The 21,635-nt window shown below is 36.5% G+C and overlaps 1 protein-coding gene and 1 gene segment (V, D, J or C); one reads left to right on the plus strand and one right to left on the minus strand.

Moving 5' to 3' along the window:
* The window catches only part of LOC117721013 (T-cell receptor beta-1 chain C region-like), a 381,561-nt gene that overhangs the window by 55,748 nt on the left and 304,178 nt on the right, over positions 1-21,635 (minus strand).
* Positions 6,160-9,125, plus strand: LOC117721018 (anionic trypsin-2-like). The gene is made up of 5 exons (XM_034519701.1): positions 6,160-6,199; positions 6,830-6,986; positions 7,973-8,226; positions 8,583-8,719; positions 8,976-9,125. Exons 1-5 carry the CDS (start codon positions 6,160-6,162, stop codon positions 9,123-9,125), a joined length of 738 nt encoding a protein of 245 aa, XP_034375592.1.

Below are 21,635 nucleotides of genomic sequence, written 5' to 3' on the forward strand. Positions count from 1 at the left end.
GAGGTATATCTGATAAGGAAATGTTTCCTGCAGAAAAGGAAAGGAGTTAATTGTTAAAGGAGGCTTTGTAAATATATTGGAAATATAGACTCTATCAATGTACCATGGTCTTGTACCTAAGGGCTCACATATAAAGGTTGAGTTTTAAGAAATGGCCATGGTCCTTAGATATAAACTCTCTTCATGAGGAACTTATTTAATTTACAAGGAAGACAATATGATATTGGTACGTAGGTGGATATTTTATGACCTAGAAAGCCATGAGAAGAAACATTGTATTTTGTTCTAGTAACTAGGAGCTGATGATGATGCTTTTTAAAAATGTATTTATTTTATTTCTTACTTATTCACTTTACGTCTTGGTCACTCCCTCCCAATTTCTTCCTGCCTTCCCCTCCCAGTCTTTGAGCAGTTGGATGAGCCCTGGGTATCCTGGAACCCTGTCACTTCAAGTTTCTGCAAGACTAGGTTTTTCTTCTCCCATTGAGGCCAGACAAGGCAGCCAAGTTTGAAGAACATATTCCAGTCTTAGGCCATGGTGATCTGATAGGATACATCAGATTATTTCAATTTCCTTGTATCCCTTGAGGCGTCCTTTCTGAGTGACTATGTGGTCAGTTTTGGAGAAGGTACCATGAAGTGCTGAGAAGAAGGTATATTCTTTTGTTTTAGGGTGAATTGTTCTCTTGATATCTGTTAAACCCATTTAGTTCATAACCTCTATTAGTTTCACTGTGTCTCTGTTTAGTTTCTGTTTCAAAGACCTATCTATTATAATTAATGCAATCAATGTACAGCAAACTGACAGCCAATACCAAATTAAATGGAGAGATTCTTCAAGAAATCCCACTAAAACCAGCAAGGCAAGGATATGTCTGCAATTAAACCAAAGGGCATTATTATTATTATTTTTTGGTTAGTAGCTAGCATTCAACTTTTGAAGTAAACTCCATGTAGAGCTCCTTTGATGCTGATTTTCTTCTTTGAAGTGGAACAGGAGAACCACCAGTAGCAGACCTGTATCTTTGTTTTTTTAAAGGCCATTTATCAAAAAACTTCTTTAAATGCTCTGTTCTTTACATCTCTGCTGATGCTAACAACTGTGTGCTAAAAAAGTTCAGGGCTTAACTGGAGTCCCGATTAGAACAGTCTTTGTTGCTGAACTAGCTAGCTAGCCATTTTGAAGTTGTCTTGGATCCATATTTTTGAGGAAATATTTTGAGCATTGAGGAAATTTGAAATAGGATCAAGCAATATGCTGAAGTAATTATGTGTCAGCATCTTGGCATCTCCTATGCTAAATCTTGTTAAGGCTGCATTGACTTTATTGGTGTCTGTAAATATATAAATTTTCCTAGGACATATACATTTCTGTAATAATATTGCATGGAATATGCAGTATGTACAATTTAGCTCAAGATGATTCTCTGAGCAGGTAAGGCATCTATCTTTCTCAATAAGATTGTACAACCAAACAGTAATATACATTTCTATTTATGCCATTTGAAAGCTTGGAAAAATAAGGGATGTTAAATAATTTGCTAATTATTTAATATTTAATTTAATGAAATAATAAAAATATTATGATTTACTTTTTTATTCAAATAACATTCTAGTCACAGGACCTACCCTCCTCTTCTATCATACCTCCGTTGAAAATTCCTCCCCGAATTGCTTTTTCCCCTTCACCTGAGAAATGAGAAAACTGTGACATCTAGTCCCTGCAGTACTGAGCTCCTCCTCTTCTCCTGAGGCCCAAGTAGACATTTCAGGTGAAGGAAGAGAATCCAAAAGCAGGAAAGAGAGTCAGAGACAACCCCTGTTCCAATTGCTAGGGGATCCATATAAAGACCAGGCTGCACATCTGGTACAAAGGTGTCGGGGTCATAGGTCAAGTTACTGCACGCTCTTTAGTTGGTGGTACAGTCTCTATAAAACCTCAATGGTTTCAGGCTACTTGGCTCTGTAGATGTGATTGTTGTGTTCATCAGACCTCTGGCTCACTTAATTCTACCCCCCCGCCCCCACTCTTCTTCAAGACTTCTCAAGCTTCACCTGATATTTTGCTATGGGTCTCTGCATCTATCCCCATCTGATGCTGGATGAAACCTACCGGAGACGATTATGATGGGTTATGTAACCATAGCCATAATTAATAGTGACATGGTTCATTTCTCCCCCTAGTAATGGGTCTCAAGTTGAGCCAGACATTGGTTGGTTGTTCTATTAGTATCTACTACATCCAAAATTCTTATAGGCAGGACAAATTTTGGATTGAAGATTTTCTGGCTGAGTTGATGTTCCCCTTTTTCCACTGGAAGTCCTGCCTTGCTAAAATAGGTAACCACTTATGTCTTTATATATCCCAACGGTAGAAATCTCAGCAGGGTCACCCTCATAGACTCCCAATATCAATCCTCACACCAGGACTCCAGCTGATCCCAGAGATGAATGATGTTCAAACTTACCAAATGTCGACGCAGACACGGACTGTGTCATGAACTTCTAAATCAGTGATTCAAAATAAAATTATTCTATCCTTTAAGTTACTCATTTCAGATCTTTTGTTGCAGTGGTCAGTCTAATGAATGTTCCCACGGCCTCCTTTGCTGCTTTCTGTTGCCCACCTTAAACTCAATACCAATATAGTGTTCTGATTAATAAGAATTTGCCATCTAGTATAAGGAAACAATGCGGGCTCATCAGTCACTCTTTCCCTACTCACTTTCTGAGATTATTGGAATTTCTTAAATAAATTGAGACTAATGAAGAGTTAGCTCAGAAAAATTCCATTATAGAGTTCAGGAATTGTCCCTATGTGGACTGTCATCATAGAAAGACCTATGACTTCCATAAAATGCAAACTGAATAGTATATATGTATATGTACATCATAAGTTTATGTATAAATATATATACACATTATTGAAAATGTCTCACATATTTCCACAGATAAAGTAATGAGATGAGCACCGTATGCAAGCTGTGTGACTACACATAGTTGTGAGCCCCAAGCATTTCCTTTTCTGTTCTTTCACTAGGCCTAAGCTTGGAGGCTTCTAGCTTCCATTCAACCTAATCGTCCACATTGACTGATTCAATGAACCTTTTCTTTCACCTTCTGATTGAATTGCTCTCCCTGGACTCAAATTAATATTGGCAATAAATTCTAATCATACTTATTCTCTGAATAGTTCTGACTTTACTTGTGTCTAGTACATTCTCTCTGTAACCTATCTCTGTAAAATTGCCAGAGTAAAACTGACATAAATACATATCACCTGGCACATCCCACAACACCACACCTTTCCCTTTCTCACTGCACTGGAGTATTCTCTTCTCCTCTTCTAGTCTCCTGTGAATATCCTATCTCTGACTTCTTTCAAATCTCCTCAGATTTTATACTTTCTCCAATGTATCACTAATTAGTTAGGTATTGCTTTGAAACATGGCTGCTTCCTTCTATAATCTAACATTACCTTCATTGTCAAGGATTAAAGGGCTGTAATAAGGGTTTGTCTATAATCCAGTCAGAACATACCATCATCTAGGACATGTCTGCATTCTGGACAGAACATAGCTTTGGACATGATCCATTGCCAGAGCAGCCATGTTGCTCAAATCAGAGTCTTCTACATAAATCACGCTGGATTCATATCGTGTCCCACAGACAAATTTGAACTTAAACTCAATCAGTCAGCAGCTCCCTCACTTGACTTTGTTCAAAAAATGTATATCATTTAATGCCATATATTTGGAAATCAAACAGTTGATAAATGCATACTTTTAGTGTGAACATGAAAGATGAAATGCAGCAAGTGGGAAAAGAACAGGAGATATACCCAAATGACCTTATTATTTATGAGTATACTTGGGATCAGAGATGTTGACTAAATGCCATATTTCAAATAGAAAGGGTCGACATATCACTAAAAAGCAAGGAAAATTGAGTATAATCAGCAGATTGATTTTATTGAAAATCACAAAAGTGTGACATGGCAGATATAGTAGATACTGGAAAACAATGGTAGAACAGAAGTGAGATTGAAGAGGAACTGGTTCTAAAATTCTAGAGTGGGAAAATAAATTAGTAAAAGACAGAAGAAATAAGGATTGGATGATTAAGAGGTCAAATTGGAGAGTCTTTTAAATACCAAAACAACCATGTACATTGTTTTCATAGTTAAACAGCCCCTTTTATTCATGAATAAGCTCCATTTATTTGGTGTAGAAAGAAATAGTGCGGTATCAGGGAACTGGAAAAAGTGCATTCATGTTCTTCTATGATATGCAGACAAATACCAGAAGGAAAATAGGAGAGTAGTTTGTTCCGTTGAGAACTCCAGGTGGATGGTCAGCAGACTGTTTATCTGCCACCTGTATCCAGTCTCACAAGGTCCAATAATTTCCATATCTTCCTATGGCCTTAGGGCAGCATGCCAGTTGCAGATAATTTCTCTGGTAAAATTAATCCATGCAAATCAATCCTGCCTGAATACCTCACATTAACATGCATGTGAAAAATGAAAATAGGTAAAATCTCTGAAAAATCTGAGAGAAATGGCAAAATTGAGAGAACTTCCACTAAGGAATGATGGCAGTATCAATAAGTAATAAACAAGATACAGAGAGGACAACACTGAGTGAGTGTTTAGGGGTTTGAAGTTCACCCTGCCTTTCTAGTACTAGGACAACAACATATGTTATGAGGCCCATGTTGACAATTTTTGTGGTTTCTTCTGATTTCCAATTTCTCTAATCAGTTTTACCCCACAGATTCAATTGCCACAATTTCAGCTATCCTTCTCCCATGTTTACAGAAATCTCCAGAACGATATCCACTATTCAAAGTTGTCAAACATGATATCACCTTCAATGTTCTTTTTGCTATATCTGGGGTGAGTGGACAGTAAAACATCTGATAAGAAAGATAATCCAATTAGGCCTTAAAATATTCACAAGTACACAGAAAATCAAGTACTGACCTTCTATGGCTGCTTTGTGTCATGTTAAAATGATAGTCAAGTCTTATGGATGATTTAATTACAAAACAAACAAACAAACAAACAAACAGACAGACAGATAGACAGACAGAATCTCATACATAGAGATTTACCACTGACTGAGCACAGCATTACACGCTGTTACATATATAGTATAAACGTCCATAATTCTCTCATTTTTTAGCATACCTTCTTTTTATTGAAATGTCTCAAATGCTATTCTTCAAAATAAGCAAAGAATTACAACACAGGTTCTTTGACAGAGAATACAGAGTAGATAATTTTAATATAAACATTTAGGGCAACGCTGATACTAGTCAAGATTATCATGGATTACGTGAACAATATTATTTGTTTATACTCAGGGTAACCTTGAAAGGATGTTAGTATGAGAGTCAGATATCTTAAAGTTGATGCAGAAGTTGTTGTTTGCAGTAATGTATTTCTCTACTTCACTACAATGTAAGACATTTTCTACTCAAACTCGACACATTCTCCATTCCACATATCTGAAAAACCAAAGAGCCTGGATGGAAAACAGATTCTCTTAAAGCCCACACTTATTAGGAATTCTGTACATCCTTTCTTAAAATCATTGATGTATCATTGCTGGTCCATAGAGTTTTTAAATTTCTTCTCATTATTAAGTAAATTGACCATGATCAGAACAACCAATTAAGAATGAAATGATAGATGATATGAGAAGGGTTGTTCTCCAAAGAGCCCCACTCTCCACCAGGTTCATGCTTTCTTCAAAGTTACTAAAAGCAACACATATTTAAAATTAAATGAATATTAAGGATTATCTAAGAATACTATAAAGCCATTCTTCTTTTATACCCACAAACTTAGTCTATTATCAAAAGACCACTGTAGACAAAGGCTAGACTACTACTGTTTCCCTCATTGTAGCATCCTTTCAAGAAGCACCTGATTCCATCCATTTTCTCTGAGATAAAATTATCCTTGACACCTGAAGGTCTTCTAATGCCAAGAGCTCCAAAAAAGATGATGTAAGAATCTAGGAAGGGAAAAATACAGGTGTGTTTGCTCAGGAAACATCATTGGTATCTTACCGCCACCTCAAGAAGCAGAGTTCTCCCTCCTCAAGGATATAAAAGTCTGCTCTTCTTCAGCATTCATTACTTTCTGCCACCATGAAGCATCTCCTGATCCTGGTCCTTGTGGGAACTGCTGGTGAGTTTGATGCCTTCTGTGATCCTCTTTTTCTAATTAAATAAAAAGCAATGACTCCTGCTTCATTGGTATGTCTTCTAATTTAATGTTGGTATTTATATTTCTTCTCGAACATCTTGTTTTCCACTTTTATAATCTCTCAAACTTTACAACTGTCTCCATCACTGCACTCTCTATAGCATCTTTTGTTCAATTCAGGGCCTCGATTATAGAGGCTGAAAGGGAAGCCAAACAGAAGATGTGTAAAATGAATGAAGAAGAATATTCCACAGCAGTAACCCTATGTGTATGCAAAGCATAGTTCTTGAGGAATTTCACAGGGAAGCAAGCAGTGGGCTACACCCTTAACATTTAAATTGGATTCCACCAATTGAGTTCTTTGTTCATTTTTTCCCCCCCCTCTGGAACCCTGAAGAGTTCTGAGACCACTAGGATTTAGTTACCTGTCTTGCATTTCTTGCCACTGGCAGACATCAAATCCTGTGTTGCCTCCTGGTATTGCTGTTTCTGTTTTCTGTTAGTGCTCAGAATGTAATACTAAAACAGTGGGAAGGAAAAGTGATGCTAAAACACTGAGGAATCCCCTCGCCAACATCTTGAATTTGCTTTACTTCTATATCTACACTCTAGTTGCTTTCCCTGCTGCTGCTGATAAGATCGTTGGAGGATACATCTGCCCCAAGAACTCTGTTCCCTACCAGGTATCCCTGAACTCTGGCAACCACTTCTGTGGAGGATCTCTCATCAATGATCAATGGGTGGTATCTGCAGCTCACTGCTACAAAAGGTAAGTGAAGGTTTCCTAACCATATTGCCCCCAGATTGGATCATCGTTACAGTAGGCATCTGTATGGGCAAGTGGCTGAGTTTGTGAGGAAATTGAAAGGCAGAAAGGAAAGAAGCTTCTGATAGACCATCATGTTCAAAGCCTTTGGATGAGCACATAATAGAATGTCTCATCAAAACTACACGTATACCTATACATACAGAAGTAAATAGATGATAAATAAATACGTATATTAACATAAAATATTAAAAAAGCATACATCTTTAAAGAAATAAAGCACTATTTTCTCATCATATAAACTAATGAGAAATCTCATAAAGTTTTTCTCATATAACTGAAACCTATAACAAGAAATTTTATTAGATTTTTGACAATACAGTTGAATATTGCTTTATTCTTAATTTTCATCACCAGATATTTCATCTTCTAAAATGGGATTAAGTAACAGTGTGTATAACATGGACTTTAAATTTGATTGTGGGTGAAAAACGTTGTTTAAAAAAGTGATTAATATATGGACTACAGAGCCTCTTAGTCTAAATTGTGACTCATTGGTGTAGAGTAGAACCTTGACAATGAACCTCTACACTGTCTCAGAATCCGGCTATGAATGGTCAGACACACAATGTTGACTCACTTGGTTTAAATATAACAGTAGATTGATCTTTGTAAAGGAAATTGAAATTAAAAGTTTCTTTATGAGGTGAACAGTGACTGAGTAGACAAAGAGAGCTTCAAATGATGCTGTTGTTCTTTATACTGGATATTTAGAGGTGAGATTGAATATAGAGAGGTCTACATGGTGGAACTTTACATTAGACCATTTATGCTAGATAAGAAAACTGTATCCATCTTCCCAAGTCTTCTCCTCTGAGGTTGCACAAGGTGTTTGGTCTGCAGAATCACACAAGAGGGAGAATCTCGAGAAAAGGGTAATATTTGAGTCATAGAGTAACAGACAATGGCATTCCTCCTCTTCCCAACAGCCACATCCAAGTGAGACTGGGAGAGCACAACATCAATGTCCTGGAGGGCAATGAGCAGTTTGTCAATGCTGCCAAGGTCATCAGGCACCCCAGCTTCCAAAGGAAGACCCTGAACAATGACATCATGCTGATCAAGCTCTCTTCTCCTGTGACCCTCAATGCCAGAGTGGCCACTGTGGCTCTGCCCAGCTCCTGTGCACCTGCTGGCACCCAGTGCCTCATCTCTGGCTGGGGCAACACCTTCAGCATTGGTGGTGAGTATGACCTGTCAGCTATGACTTCTTTTTTCTGTATTGTCTATAATCACTCCTTCCCTAAAATTATCCCACTGTCTTCAATATTAGAGGTGCACAGTATACGTAGGTCCATCAAGAGTTTCTAGAAAAATTTGCACAAAAAATGAACTGATACCAAGTATCTGGAAAGGTACAAGCAGAGTGTACTACTATTTTTTTCAGGAAGGATATAACCAATGAATATTCTTGAATTGCAAAGGCATTCTTTCTAGTGTAAATTAATGTTATAGGAAATAGTCCATTGCTTACCAGTTGGTTGAAAACTGGATTGTTGTGTGGTTACAGGAGTCTGCATTCTGTACCTTTCCTCATAGTCAATAAGCCAGACCTGCTCCAGTGCCTGGATGCCCCACTGCTGACTCAGGCTGCCTGTCAAGCCTCCTATCCTGGAAGAATCACTGAGAACATGGTCTGTGCTGGCTTTCTAGAGGGAGGCAAGGATTCCTGCCAGGTGACTGCACCCTCCACTTATCTAAATCTTTGTTCTTTTGGACCTGGGGCTTGGAAGCTTAGTGGTGGGAAGCAAAATGTATGCTGTGGTGGTACTATGAAAAATGAGGGGATTTTCTTTGGATTTCAACACAGTAGTAAGATTAGTAGGTTGGATATGGGAGAAAATAACAAGGGGGAATAAACAGGTATTGAGTTTAGTATATGCAGCCCTACTTCACATGCCCTTTCTTATGCACTGTGTTCCTCTTTTCTAGGGTGACTCTGGTGGCCCTGTGGTCTGCAATGGAGAACTCCAAGGCATAGTCTCTGGGGGTGATGGCTGTGCCCTGGCAGGCAGTCCTGGTGTATACACCAAGGTCTGCAACTATGTGGACTGGATTCAGGACACAATTGCTGCCAACTAGAGATCCTGTATCCTTCTGCAGTCACTATGCCAATAAAGTGAAATATTCATCACTTCCTGTGCTTCTGTCTCATGTCTTTAGCTCTTTGGTTTAAGGCTAGCTTTCATTAGAAATAATTTTCTTCACTTAAGTGTTCTGAAGGCCATACTATATTTGAAAATACATTATGCATTACCTTAGTATGTAAGGAGATGAAAATTTCAATGATAAATTTTTCTGTATGGTATAAGCTGCCAGCATACATCATATTCCAGACCTAGCACATTTTGCAAGTAGAACACCATGCTAGATTGAAGTGTTTGCGACAGGCTGTCTTGGTGTCTGTGTTTCTCTTTTGGTCGCATGAAGAGTACTGTCTTGTACAATAGAGACTAGCACTTCAATGCAACTGCTCTGTGTGAGCAACAGCTTAACTTCTTGGGAAGCAATTAATTTGGTATGAGCTTTTTCCATAATTTTGACTTGCTCTTGGTTTGTGTTGAGGAATGTATAATCTTGGCATTAGTCTTGATACTTTGGTGATTCCACTGGCGTTCTTTTTAAAGGAAAAAAAAAACACATACTCATGAGTTTAGACAAATGAAGAACATGTATATTCATACAATGTATTTTATTAAAAACAAAATGTTCACTAAAAGAAAAATCAGCCCCAAAGTCCTACATGACAATCTGTTCAAAGCAGTGTCCTAAGGTACTTGCTCCAATGTAATTTCAGTTTCTGGGTATATATATATCCTGACTTGAAGCAGATGAAACCAAAACCAAGTAATATAAAACAACAACATAAACCAATTTGGAAAAGAAAAATTACTTTTTTTTTCTTTCCACTTTTAAGTTTGCCAATTGAGGAGGTTTTAAGCTATAAGTTCATGTGAGTTACAAAACATTCACAATTCAGTCGAAGTCGAATATGTAGGTCATTTGTTGTGTGCTTAATCTCACTAACATTCTCCACTTTTACACTTTATCTAACAACAGAAGTTAGGAATAGAGAAAGGATGGGGCTTGATGTAGATCTCACTAAGATGATGAAGGACTGCAACACTTTGGTCAAATGGTAAGGGAGGAAAACAGGGAGAAACTGCTAAAATTAATAGCCATTTAAATGGTCATATGGAAATCTAATATAATAGAAATGACCTAACATAATCCACTTATAAGGACAATCTAAATAAAATTGGCCAATAAGAGAGGATGTGGAACTCCATGTGGTATCTTTTGTAGCCCTCAGTGCCATGAATGGGTTCCATTCATCTAATTGAGTTGTTGGCAAAAGAGACACCATTGGACCCATCAAGCAACTCAGGCTGTTGCCATGGCTATCACTTGGTCCTTACAAACTGATGGTAAATTTCCACAAGTAAAGATAACACCTACACAATTGTCTTAAGAAAGAAAATTAAGGATAATGCCTATGTAGATGCTTCATTCTTGTATACTGATATTAATGATACCAAAAGGAAGTCTACTCTTCCAAAAGAAAGGGTGCACACCAATTCATCTGCAAAACCTTGATATAAAAAGATGACCTGCCTACAAGATGCCTTAGTGTAATAGTGTCATTCAATGAAAAAAAATTTAATTTCTCTGTGTGAATTGCTATGCCACCAATAATAAAAAGACAATGTAATAATAAAAATTTTCAAATAAATAATGAAAATATTGTAAACGAGCAACAGAACATGAAAAAATGGAAGCATGTAAAATTGAATGTAGTCTTTTTGAGGTCTGTAAATAAGTATGATTCTTCATTAATTTGTATACTGTGAAAGCAGTCCTTTCTTCCTTTCAAGATGTATGCTTTTCTCTATTTCATATTAATATGTTTGTTTATTTTTAGCTATTTATTTCTGTGTGTGTAGGGGTACATGTAGTATTGGTGAGACATCCTATTATGTGCTCATACAAAAGCTTTGAATATGAGGTTCTGTCAGTACTTTCTTGCCTTCCTGCATTTCCATTTCTTCTCCAACTGTACTACTTTCCCATACAGATGCATACAGTAAAGATGTCCCACTTTGGGTGGAATGTTGTTAGGAAACCATCATTTATCTTTTGTAGCAGTGAGCTGCAGACACCACCCATTGATCACTGATGAGGGATCCTCCACATAAGTGGTAGCCAGAGTTCAGTGATAACTGGTAATGGACAGAGTTCTTCTGGCAGATATAGCCTCCAAGGATCTGGTCATCATCAGCAGCAGGGAAAGCAACTAGAGTGAAGATATAAAAGTAAAGCAAATTCAAGATGTTGGAGGGTGGATTCCTCAGTGTTTTAGTATTAATTTTCCTTCCCACTTTTTGGTATTACATTTTGAGCAGAATCACTAAGAGAAAGCAGAGACACAGCAATGCCAGTAGGCAACACAGGACTTGATGTTTGCTAGTGGCAAGAAATGCAAGACAGGTAACTAGATTCTAGTTGTCTCATAACTCATTAGAGTTCCAGAGAAAAATAGAAGAAATGAACAAAGAACATTGTTAGTGGAATCCAATTTAAATGTTAAGGGTGAGCCCACTGCTTGCTTCCCTGTAAAATTCTGCAAGAACTATGCTTTGCATACACATAGGGCTACTGCTGTGGAATATTCTTCTTCATTCATTTTATGCATCTTCTGTTTGGCTTCCTTTTCAGCCTCTATAATCAAGGCCCTGAATTGAACAAAGATGCTATAGAGAGTGCAGTGATGGAGACAGTTGTAAAGTAAAGTTTGAGAGATTATAAAAGTGGAAAACAATGTTTGAGAAGAAATCTGAATACCAACATTAAATTAGAAGACATACCAATGAAGCAGGAGTCATTGTTTTTTTTTATTTAATTAAAAAAAGAGGATCACAGAAGGCATCAAATTCTCCAGCAGTTCCAACAAAGACCAGGATCAGGAAATGCTTCATGGTGGCAGAAAGTAATGAATGCTGAAGAAGAGCAGACTTTTAATCCTTGAGAAGGAAGAACTCTGCTTCTTCATGTAGGGGTGGGATTTCTTTGACATTTCCTGAGGAAACAGTCCTGAATTTTCCCCTTCCTAAATTCTTCCATCATCTCATTTTTGGAGTTCTTGGTATTTGGAGATTTTCAGGTGTCAAGGATAGTTTTATTCTCAGAGGAAATGGATGGAGTCAACTAGTCAAGACCTAGTTGGAGTATCTTTCCTATCAGATATTTTACTGTCCAGTGACCCCAGATATGAAAATACCCCAGATAAAAGTACATTGAAGATGATATCATTTTTTACAACTTTGAAAAGTGATTATGGTTCTCGAGAGTTCCATTATCATGGGATTAGCTTAGCTGAAATTGTGGCAATTGAATCTGTGGGGTAAAACTGATTAGAGAAATTGGAAATCAGAAGAAACCACAAAAATTGTCAACATGGACCTCATAACATATGTTGTTGTCCTAGTACTAGAAAGGCAGGGTGAACTTCAAACCCCGAAACACTCACTCAGTGTTGTCCTCTCTGTATCTTGTTTATCACTTATTGATACTGCCATCATTCCTTAGTGGAAGTTCTCTCAATTTTGCCATTTCTCTCAAATTTTTCAGAGATTTTACCTACTTTCATTTTTCACGTGCATGTTAATGTGAGGTATTCAGGCAGGATTGATGTGCATAGATTAACTTTACCAGAGAAATTATCTGCAACTGGCATGCTGCCCTAAGGCCATAGGAAGATATGGAAATTATTGGACCTTGTGAGACTGGATACAGGTGGCAGATAAACAGTCTGCTGACCATCCACCTGGAGTTCTCAACGGAACAAACTACTCTCCTATTTTCCTTCTGGTATTTGTCTGCATGTCATAGGAGAACATGAATGCACTTTTTCCAGTTCCCTGATACTGCACTATTTCTTTCTACACCAAATAAATGGAGCTTATTCATGAATAAAAGGGGCTGTTTAACTATGAAAACAATGTACATGGTTGTTTTGGTATTTAAAAGACTCTCCAATTTGACCTCTTAATCATCCAATCCTTATTTTTTCTGTCTTTTACTAATCTATTTTCCCACTCTAGAATTTTAGAACCAGTTCCTCTTCAATCTCACTTCTGTTCTACCATTGTTTTTCCAGTATCTACTATATCTGCCATGTCACACTTTTGTGATTTCCAATAAAATCTGCTGATTACACTCAATATTCCTTGCTTTATAGTGATATAACCTGTTAACTCTTTCTATTTGAAATATGGCATTTAGTCAACATCTCTGATCCCAAGTATACTCATAAGTAATAAGGTCATTTGGGTATATCTCCTGTTCTTTTCCCACTTGCTGCATTTCACCTTTCATGTTCACACTAAAAGTATGCATTTATCAACTGTTTGATTTCCAAATATATGGCATTAAATGATATACATTTTTTTTGAACAAAGTCAAGTGAGAAAGCTGCTGACTGACTGAGTTTAAGTTCATATTTGTCTGTGGGACACAATATGAATCCAATATGATTTATGTAGAAGACTCTGATTTGAGCAACATGGCTGCTTTGGTAATGGATCATATCCAAAGGTAAGATCTGGCTAGAATGCAGACATGCACTGGGTTGCAGTTTCATCTGACTGGAATACAGACAAAACCATAGTACACTCCTTTAATCCTTAATAATGAAGGAAACTTTAGATTTTCGAAGGAAGCAGCTATGTTTCAAAGTGACACCTAACTGAAAAGTGATATATCAGAGAAAGTAAGGAATCAGAGAGAGATTTGAAAGAAGAAATCAGAGATAGGATACTAACAGGAAGAGAAGCTATTTAAGAGCAGTGAGAGAGAAAAAGGTGTGGTGTTGTGGGTGTGACAGGTGATATGTGTATATGTCAGTTTTACCTTGACAGTTTTAAGGTGACAGGTTACAGAGACAACATGCTAGATACATGTGAAGTCAGAACTACTGAAAGAATGAGAAGGAATCAGTTGATTTGAACTTATTACCAATACTAGTTTGAGTCCAGGGAGAGAAATTCAGTCAGAAGATGAGAAAAGCTGGATTGAATTGGTCAATTAGGAAGGTTAGATTGTAGGGAGGCTACAAGTTTCCAGGCTTAGGTCTAGTGAAAGTCAGAACAGAAAAGGAAGTGCTCTGGGCTCACCCTAATATGTTTATTAACACAGCTTGCATATAGTGCTCATCTCATTACTTTATCTGTGGAAATAAATGAGACATTTTCAATTTCATATATATATATATATGCATATATATAAGCTTATTCATGTATATATACATATATAGAATTAAAGTTTGCATTTCATGGAATGCATACTTACAGTTCACATAGGGAAAATTCCTGAACTCTATATTAGATTTTTTTCATCTAAATCTTTATTTGTCTCAATTCTTTAAGCAATTCCAATAAACTCAGTAAATGAGTAAAGAAAGAGTGACTGATCAACCCTCATTGTTTCATTATACTAGCAGGTCAACATTTATCAATCAGAACATTGTATTGGTGTTGAGTTTAAGGTAGGCAACAGAAAGCAGCATAAGAGGGTGTGAGGGCATGTATTAATCTGACTGACCACTGTTACTGGACACCTAACACAAGTAACTTAAAAGACAGTATCATTTATTTTGAATCACTGATCCAGAAGTTCATAACACAGTCCTTGGCTGTGTAGACCTCTGATAAGTTTGAACATCATTCATCTCTGGGATCTGCTGGAGACCGGGTGTGGGGAGGATATGGAGAGTCTATTCGGGTGACCTTAGCTGGGATTTTTACCATTGAGGTATATGTAAAGTCTTAAGTGTTTACCTCCTGTAGTAAGACAAGATTTCCAGTGGCAGGAGGAGAACATCAACCAACCAACAAAATCCTGAATCTAAAATGTTTCCTGCCTATAAATGTGAAGATAAAGTAGATAAAGTAGAGACTGACAGAACAGCCAACCGGTATCTAGCCCAATGATTAGGGACACAAAGGACACACATGAACATAATAAAGGCTTTTTAAGGCAAGCTGATAGCCTGTATCAAATTAAATGAAGTGAAACCTAAAGCAATTTTTACCCAGACTTTTTACTACTTTATGTGTTCCTGTTTCTACCACCCTTTTCTACCCTTATCCCTTACAATCCTCAAAGACCATATAGGAGAAAAAGAAGACTAGAGAGGCAAGACTACATTAATATTGTTAGACTATATCTTGTTGATTAGGGGCATTGAGTTCCTTGAGCCAGTTCTCCTCTTCATTGTAAGGATATCTCCAACCAGCAACAAACAACTGCAACAGCAATGTCATTCACAAGAGCAACAACAGCAACAGATACAGCCACAGTAGCATCCAGTAGCATCAGGAGCAAGCAGCAGCAGTAACCAAACACCTTTTCGGACTCTTGCATTTATATACTTTCTCAAGAGTCCCCAGAATCCCAAGTTTCATATACTTGCAAAGACTATCTGCATCTGGCAAAATCATGCCCATGACAGAGAACAAATCATAATTTGCAGGTGTGGACAATCTGAAGCAGCCCAATATACCACATCTGGGATAAACATACAACTATATTCTTATAACATCTCTGTGTTTTTAAAGAAACCAAAAATCTTACTACAGTAATTTTAATAAAATCAGGAAAAAGACAAGTCTACTTTGTATCTATTTGATATAGTAATTGAAACTATAGTTGGTAAAATAAGGCAACTGCAGGAGATCAAAGGGATACAAATTGGAAAAAAATGTCATATTTTCATTATTTGCAAATGCTATAACAATATATATAAGCAACACTCCTCCCAATTCTCCCAGGGCACTCCCTCAAGTGATGAATACCATTAGTGAAGTGACTGGACATAATATTAAGTAAAACTTCAGTAGCCCTCCTATACACAAATGAAAAAAATGGCTTGATAAAGTAATCAGAGAAACAATACCACAAATAATATAAAATACTTTGGGGTAACTCTGACAGAATAAGTGCAAGACTTGTATCACAAAAGCTTCAAGTCTTTGAAGAAAGAAATTGGAGAAGGTATTGGAAGGTGGAAAGATGTCCAATTCTCATGAATTAGAATGATTCACATAGTAAAATTTTCCATTTGACCAATAGCAATCTATAGACACAATGCAACTGCCATCAAAATTACAACACGATTATTTACAAACATTGAAAGGACTATACTCAACCTCACATGCTTCAATTTTTGTGTGTCCTCTTTTTGCTTTTTATTTCTAATATTTTCATACTTTATTTTAAAATTTTTAGTATATTCTCTTCCTTTGTCATTGATGGTATAGTAGTTGACTTTGAGACATTTAAATATATTTTTATTGTTTTCTTTCCTGGAATATAGATTTTATTCATACAACACATTTGTATTATGGTTTTCCCTCCCATCTCTTACAAGAGCCTCCACATCTACCCTTCAGTCAAATCTACTATCTTTCCATCTATTGTTACAAAATAAACAAGCATCTGAAGAATAATAATAAAGTAAATAAAAACAAACGAGAATAGGACAAACTAAAGAAACTAATAGAAAAAAATGAGCCAAAGAAAAAGCACAAGAAACATATAAAGACTCAGCAAAACATAAGTTCATAGATGCCCATAAGAACATAAAAGTGGAAACCCTAATGTATATGCAAATATTCTGTAAGATTAAAAAATGAACTGTGACTAAATATTAGGAATCAAAAAAGCACTAAATGCTCTAAAGATATCATTGCTTTCAATTTGTACTGTCCAGTTACTGCTGGGAAGGAAGCCTGTTTTTTTTTGTTTGTTTGTTGTTTTTGTACTTTAATTTTTTTCTATCTCAGTAATCAGAAATATATATTTGTTTGTTTAGTAAGAATAAAATAAATATTTTTCCAATTATATGTAAGTGGAAAACATTCACTTGAAATAACTAAAATGACATTCAAAATGTGCTCATTTTATACGATCCAAAGGAATACTATTCAATTAAATGTTAATATACGTCAAACATGTTATGAATTCATACCAACAATTAAACTAAACTAAAAATATTGGCTGAGTAGTGTGCTGCATTCTCCCATACTATGTTCTTTTTCTTTTTTCTATTAACTTATTTAGTCACTTCACATCTCTTTTGCAGCAACTTTTCTCCTCCCACTTTCTTTTAACACAGTCCTCTCCCCATAACCTCATGTCCTTCTCCAAGAACGAGGAGCCGCTTTCTCAGAGCACCAACACACCCTGTCACATCAAATCACTGCAGGACTAGGCCAGACAAGGCAGGCTATTTATACCAGAACCATTTGCTGAAAATAATTTCCTTTTTCCATTATATAAAATGTCTCAGAAACACTTAAAGAGAAGTTTGATATCCTTAGGCATTAGGGAAATGCATGTCAAAATTATCTAGAGATTTATTCTTATACCAGTCAGAATGGTATAAGATTTCTCCTTATGTCAGTCAGTAAAACAAATGACCACCCATGTTGGCAAGAACGTGGGGTGAAGGGTACACTCATCTATTGCCAGAGGGAGTGCACACTTGTACAGCCATTAAGGAAATCAGTTTGGCACTTCCTCTGGAAGGTGGGAATTGATCTACCTCAAGATCTAGCAATGTCATTTCTTAACATATGCCAAGAGAATCATTCATCCTACTACAGATTTATCCGTTCAACCATATTCATAGCTGGTTTATTCATAATAGTGAAAATTATAAGCAGCCTAGATGTTAACCAATGGATTAATGGATAAAGAAAATATGATGAATTTATACTAGACTATTATTCAGGTGTTTAAAAAACACAAAATTTACAGGTAAATGGATGGAGACAAAAATCAACCTGAGTTAGGTAACCCAGACTGAAAAAAGACAAATGTAACATGTATTTGCTTATATGTTAATTTTAGCTGTTTGATAAGAAACCTACAATCCATCTAACCACAGAAGTTAGGTATAGAGAAAAATGGGGATATGGAGTAGATTCCCACCAGGAAAATGGGGGACTGGAACAGGTAGAGGAAAAATGAGAAGTTGCTAAAATTAAGACATATTTGAATGATCATATGGAAACCTAATACAATATCTAACATATATACACTTATGAGGAAAAACTAATTGAAATTGTCAAATACGAGGATACAGAGCACCATCTGTTATCTTTTGCCACCATTTGTGCCACGAATGGGTTCTGTACACCTAATCAAATTGTCAGCCAAATGGATACCACTGGACCCTCCAAGCAACCTAGGCTATTGCCATGGCTATCAGTTGCTCTCCACAAAGTAAAGTAAATAAATCCATACAAGTAAAGACAAAACCTACACAACTCTCTTAACAAGAAAAATTCAGATCAATCTTGCTTATGGATATTGATGCAAAAATACTCAATAAAATTCTTGCAAACCAAATCCAAGAACACATCAAAACCATCATTCACCAAAAGGAGGGAACCACAAGCACATAAAACCACCTAGAAAAACAAACATAGGGAACCTCATGTTCAATTCAATGGTCAGTTGTGAGCATCTGCCTCTGAATATGTCAGACTCTGGCAGACGTCTAAGGAGACAGCTATATCAGGCTCTTGTCAGCATTCACTTCCTGACATCCACATCAGCATCTACATTTGGTAATTGCACATGGAATGGATACACAGGTGGAACAGTCTCCAGACAGCCCCTCCTTCAGTTTCTGTCCTACTTTGTCTGTATATTTGCTATCTGGAGTATTTTGTTACTCCTTCTAAGAAGGACTGAAACACCCACACTTTGGTCTTTCTTCCTTCTTTATGAGCTTCATGTGGTCTATGAGTTGCATCTTGAGTATTGAGAGCTTCTGGGCTAATATCCAATTATCAGTGAGTGCATACCATGTATGTTCTTTTGTGATTGGGTCGCCTCACTCAGCATATTTTCTATTCCATCTATTTGTCTAAGAATTTCTCAAATTTATTGTTTTTAATAGCTGAGTAATATTCCATTGTGTAAGTGTATCACATTTTCTGTATCCATTCCTCTGTTGAAGGGCATCTGGGATCTTTCCAGCTTCTGGCTATTATAAATAAGGCTGCTATGAACATAGTGGAGCATATGCCCTTATTATATGTTGGAGCATCTTCTGGGTATATGCCCAGGAGAGGTATGCCTCAGGTAATGGTATGTCCAGTTTTCTGAGAAACCACCAGACTGATTCCAGGGTGGTTGCATCATCTTGTAATCAACAATGGAGGAGTGTTCTTCTTTCTTCACATCCTTGCCAGCATCTACTATCACCTGAGTTTTTGATCTTAGCCATTCTGACTGGTGTGAGGTGGAATCTCAGGGTTGTTTTGATTTGCTTTTCCCTGATGACTAAGGATGCTGAACATTTCTTTAGGTGCTTTTCAGCCATTTGAATTTTCTTAGTTTAGAATTCTTTGTTTAGCTCTGTACCCCATTTTTAATAGGGTTATTTGGTTGTCTGGAGTTTAATTTCTTGAGTTTTTTCTGTATATTGGCCATTAGCCCTCTATCAGATGTAGGATTGGTAAAGATCTTTTCCCAATCTGTTTGTTGCTGTTTTGCGGCCCCATGGGAAGAGCTATAATAGCAATCAACCAGAGCTCCCAGGGTCTAAACCACCAGCCTGGGAGCACATAAAGAGAGATCCATGGCTCCAGCTGTATATGTAGAGGAGGATGACTTTGTTGGACATAGGTGGGAGAGGAGACCCTTCGTCCCATGAAGGCTGGACACCCAGTGTGGGGGAATTCGAAGGTGAGGAGAGGGAGGGGAGTGGGTGGCTAGAATAGGGGGTTCCTGGGCAGGGTGAAAATGGGGTAATGGGATAACATCTGAAATTTAAATAAACTATCCAATAAAAAAGTAATATATATATATATATATATATATATATATATATATATATACATTTAATGAAAAAAAAAAAAGAAAACCAAACATAAAAGAAACCAACAGTCATCTGTCTTAATATCTCTCAGTATTAATGAACTCAACTCACCTATAAAAAGACATATGGTAACAGACTGGATATACAAACAAGATCCAGTATTTTGCTGCATAAATAAACCACACTTCAATAACAAAGACAGATACTATCTCAGAGAGAAAGAATAAAAAAAGGTCTTCCAAGCAAATGGCCCCAAGAAACAAGCTGGAGTTGCCATGCTAATATCCAATAAAATAGACTTTCAACCCAAAGTTATCAAGTGAGATGAGGAAGGACACTTCATATTCATCAAAGGGAAAATCCATGAACGGAAAGTCTTAATTCTGAAAAACTATACCCCAAATGCAAGGGTACCCACATTCATAAAAGAAAATTTACTAAAGCTCAAAACACACATTGAACCCCACATAATGATAGTGGGAGACTTCAACACCTCACTCTCACCAATGGACAGGCCATTGAAACAGAGACTAAACAGAGACACAGTGAAAATAATAGAGGTTATATACCAAATGGATTAACAGATATCTATAGAAAATTTCACCCTAAAACAGAAGAATACACCCTTTTCTCAGCACCTCATGGCACTTTCTCCAAAATCAACTATATAAACAGTCACAAAGCAACCCTCAACTGATACAAGAAGATTTGAAATAATTCCATGCATCCCATCGGATAACCATGGCCTAAGTCTGGTCTTCAATAACACCAAAAGCAACAAAAAGCCCACATGCACATAGAAACTGTACAACACTGTACTCAATGACAATTTGGTCAGGGAAGAAATAAAGAAATTAAAGACTTTTTGGAATTTAATGAAAATATTGACACATCATACCCAAACTTTTGGGACACAATGAAAGCAGTGGTAAGAGGAGAATTTATAGCACCAAGTGCCTGGTAAAGAAACTGGAAAGACCTTACACTAGCATATATATATATATATATATATATATATATATATATATATATATATATATATCCATTGATGTAATCCACTGTATAAACAAACTTAAAGAAAAAAAAAAAAAACAAATGATCATCTCCTTAGATGCAGCAAAAGCATTTCACAAAATACATCATTTCATGTTAAAAGTATTGGGGAGATCAGGAATTCAAGGCACATACCTAAACATAATAAAAGCAATTAATAGCAAACCAACAGCCAGTTATCAAATTTAGTGGAGATACTTGAAGCAATCCCACTAAAACTGGGAAAAGACAAGAATGTCCACTCTCCCCATATCTATTCAGTATACTACTTGAAGTGCTAGCTAGAAAAATAAGACAACACAAAAAGTTCAAGGGGATATAAATTGGCAATGAAAAAAAATAAAGATATCATTATTTACAGATGATATGATAGTATAATAAGTGACCTCAAAAATTCTACCAGAGAACTTCTCCAGATGATAAATAGCTTTAGCAAAGTGACTGGATATAATATTAATTCAAATAAATCTTCCTTTATACAAATGATAAACAGGCTGGGAAAGAAATTAGGGAACTAACTCCCTTTACTATAGCCACAAATAATATAAAATACCTTGGGGTAACTCTAAGCAAACAAGTGAAAGGTCTGTATGACAATAACTTCAAGTCTTTTAAGAAACAAATCAAATATGATCTCAGAAAATAAA

This window comes from Arvicanthis niloticus, chromosome 15, assembly GCF_011762505.2.
Source record: "Arvicanthis niloticus isolate mArvNil1 chromosome 15, mArvNil1.pat.X, whole genome shotgun sequence".
NCBI lineage: Eukaryota > Metazoa > Chordata > Mammalia > Rodentia > Muridae > Arvicanthis > Arvicanthis niloticus.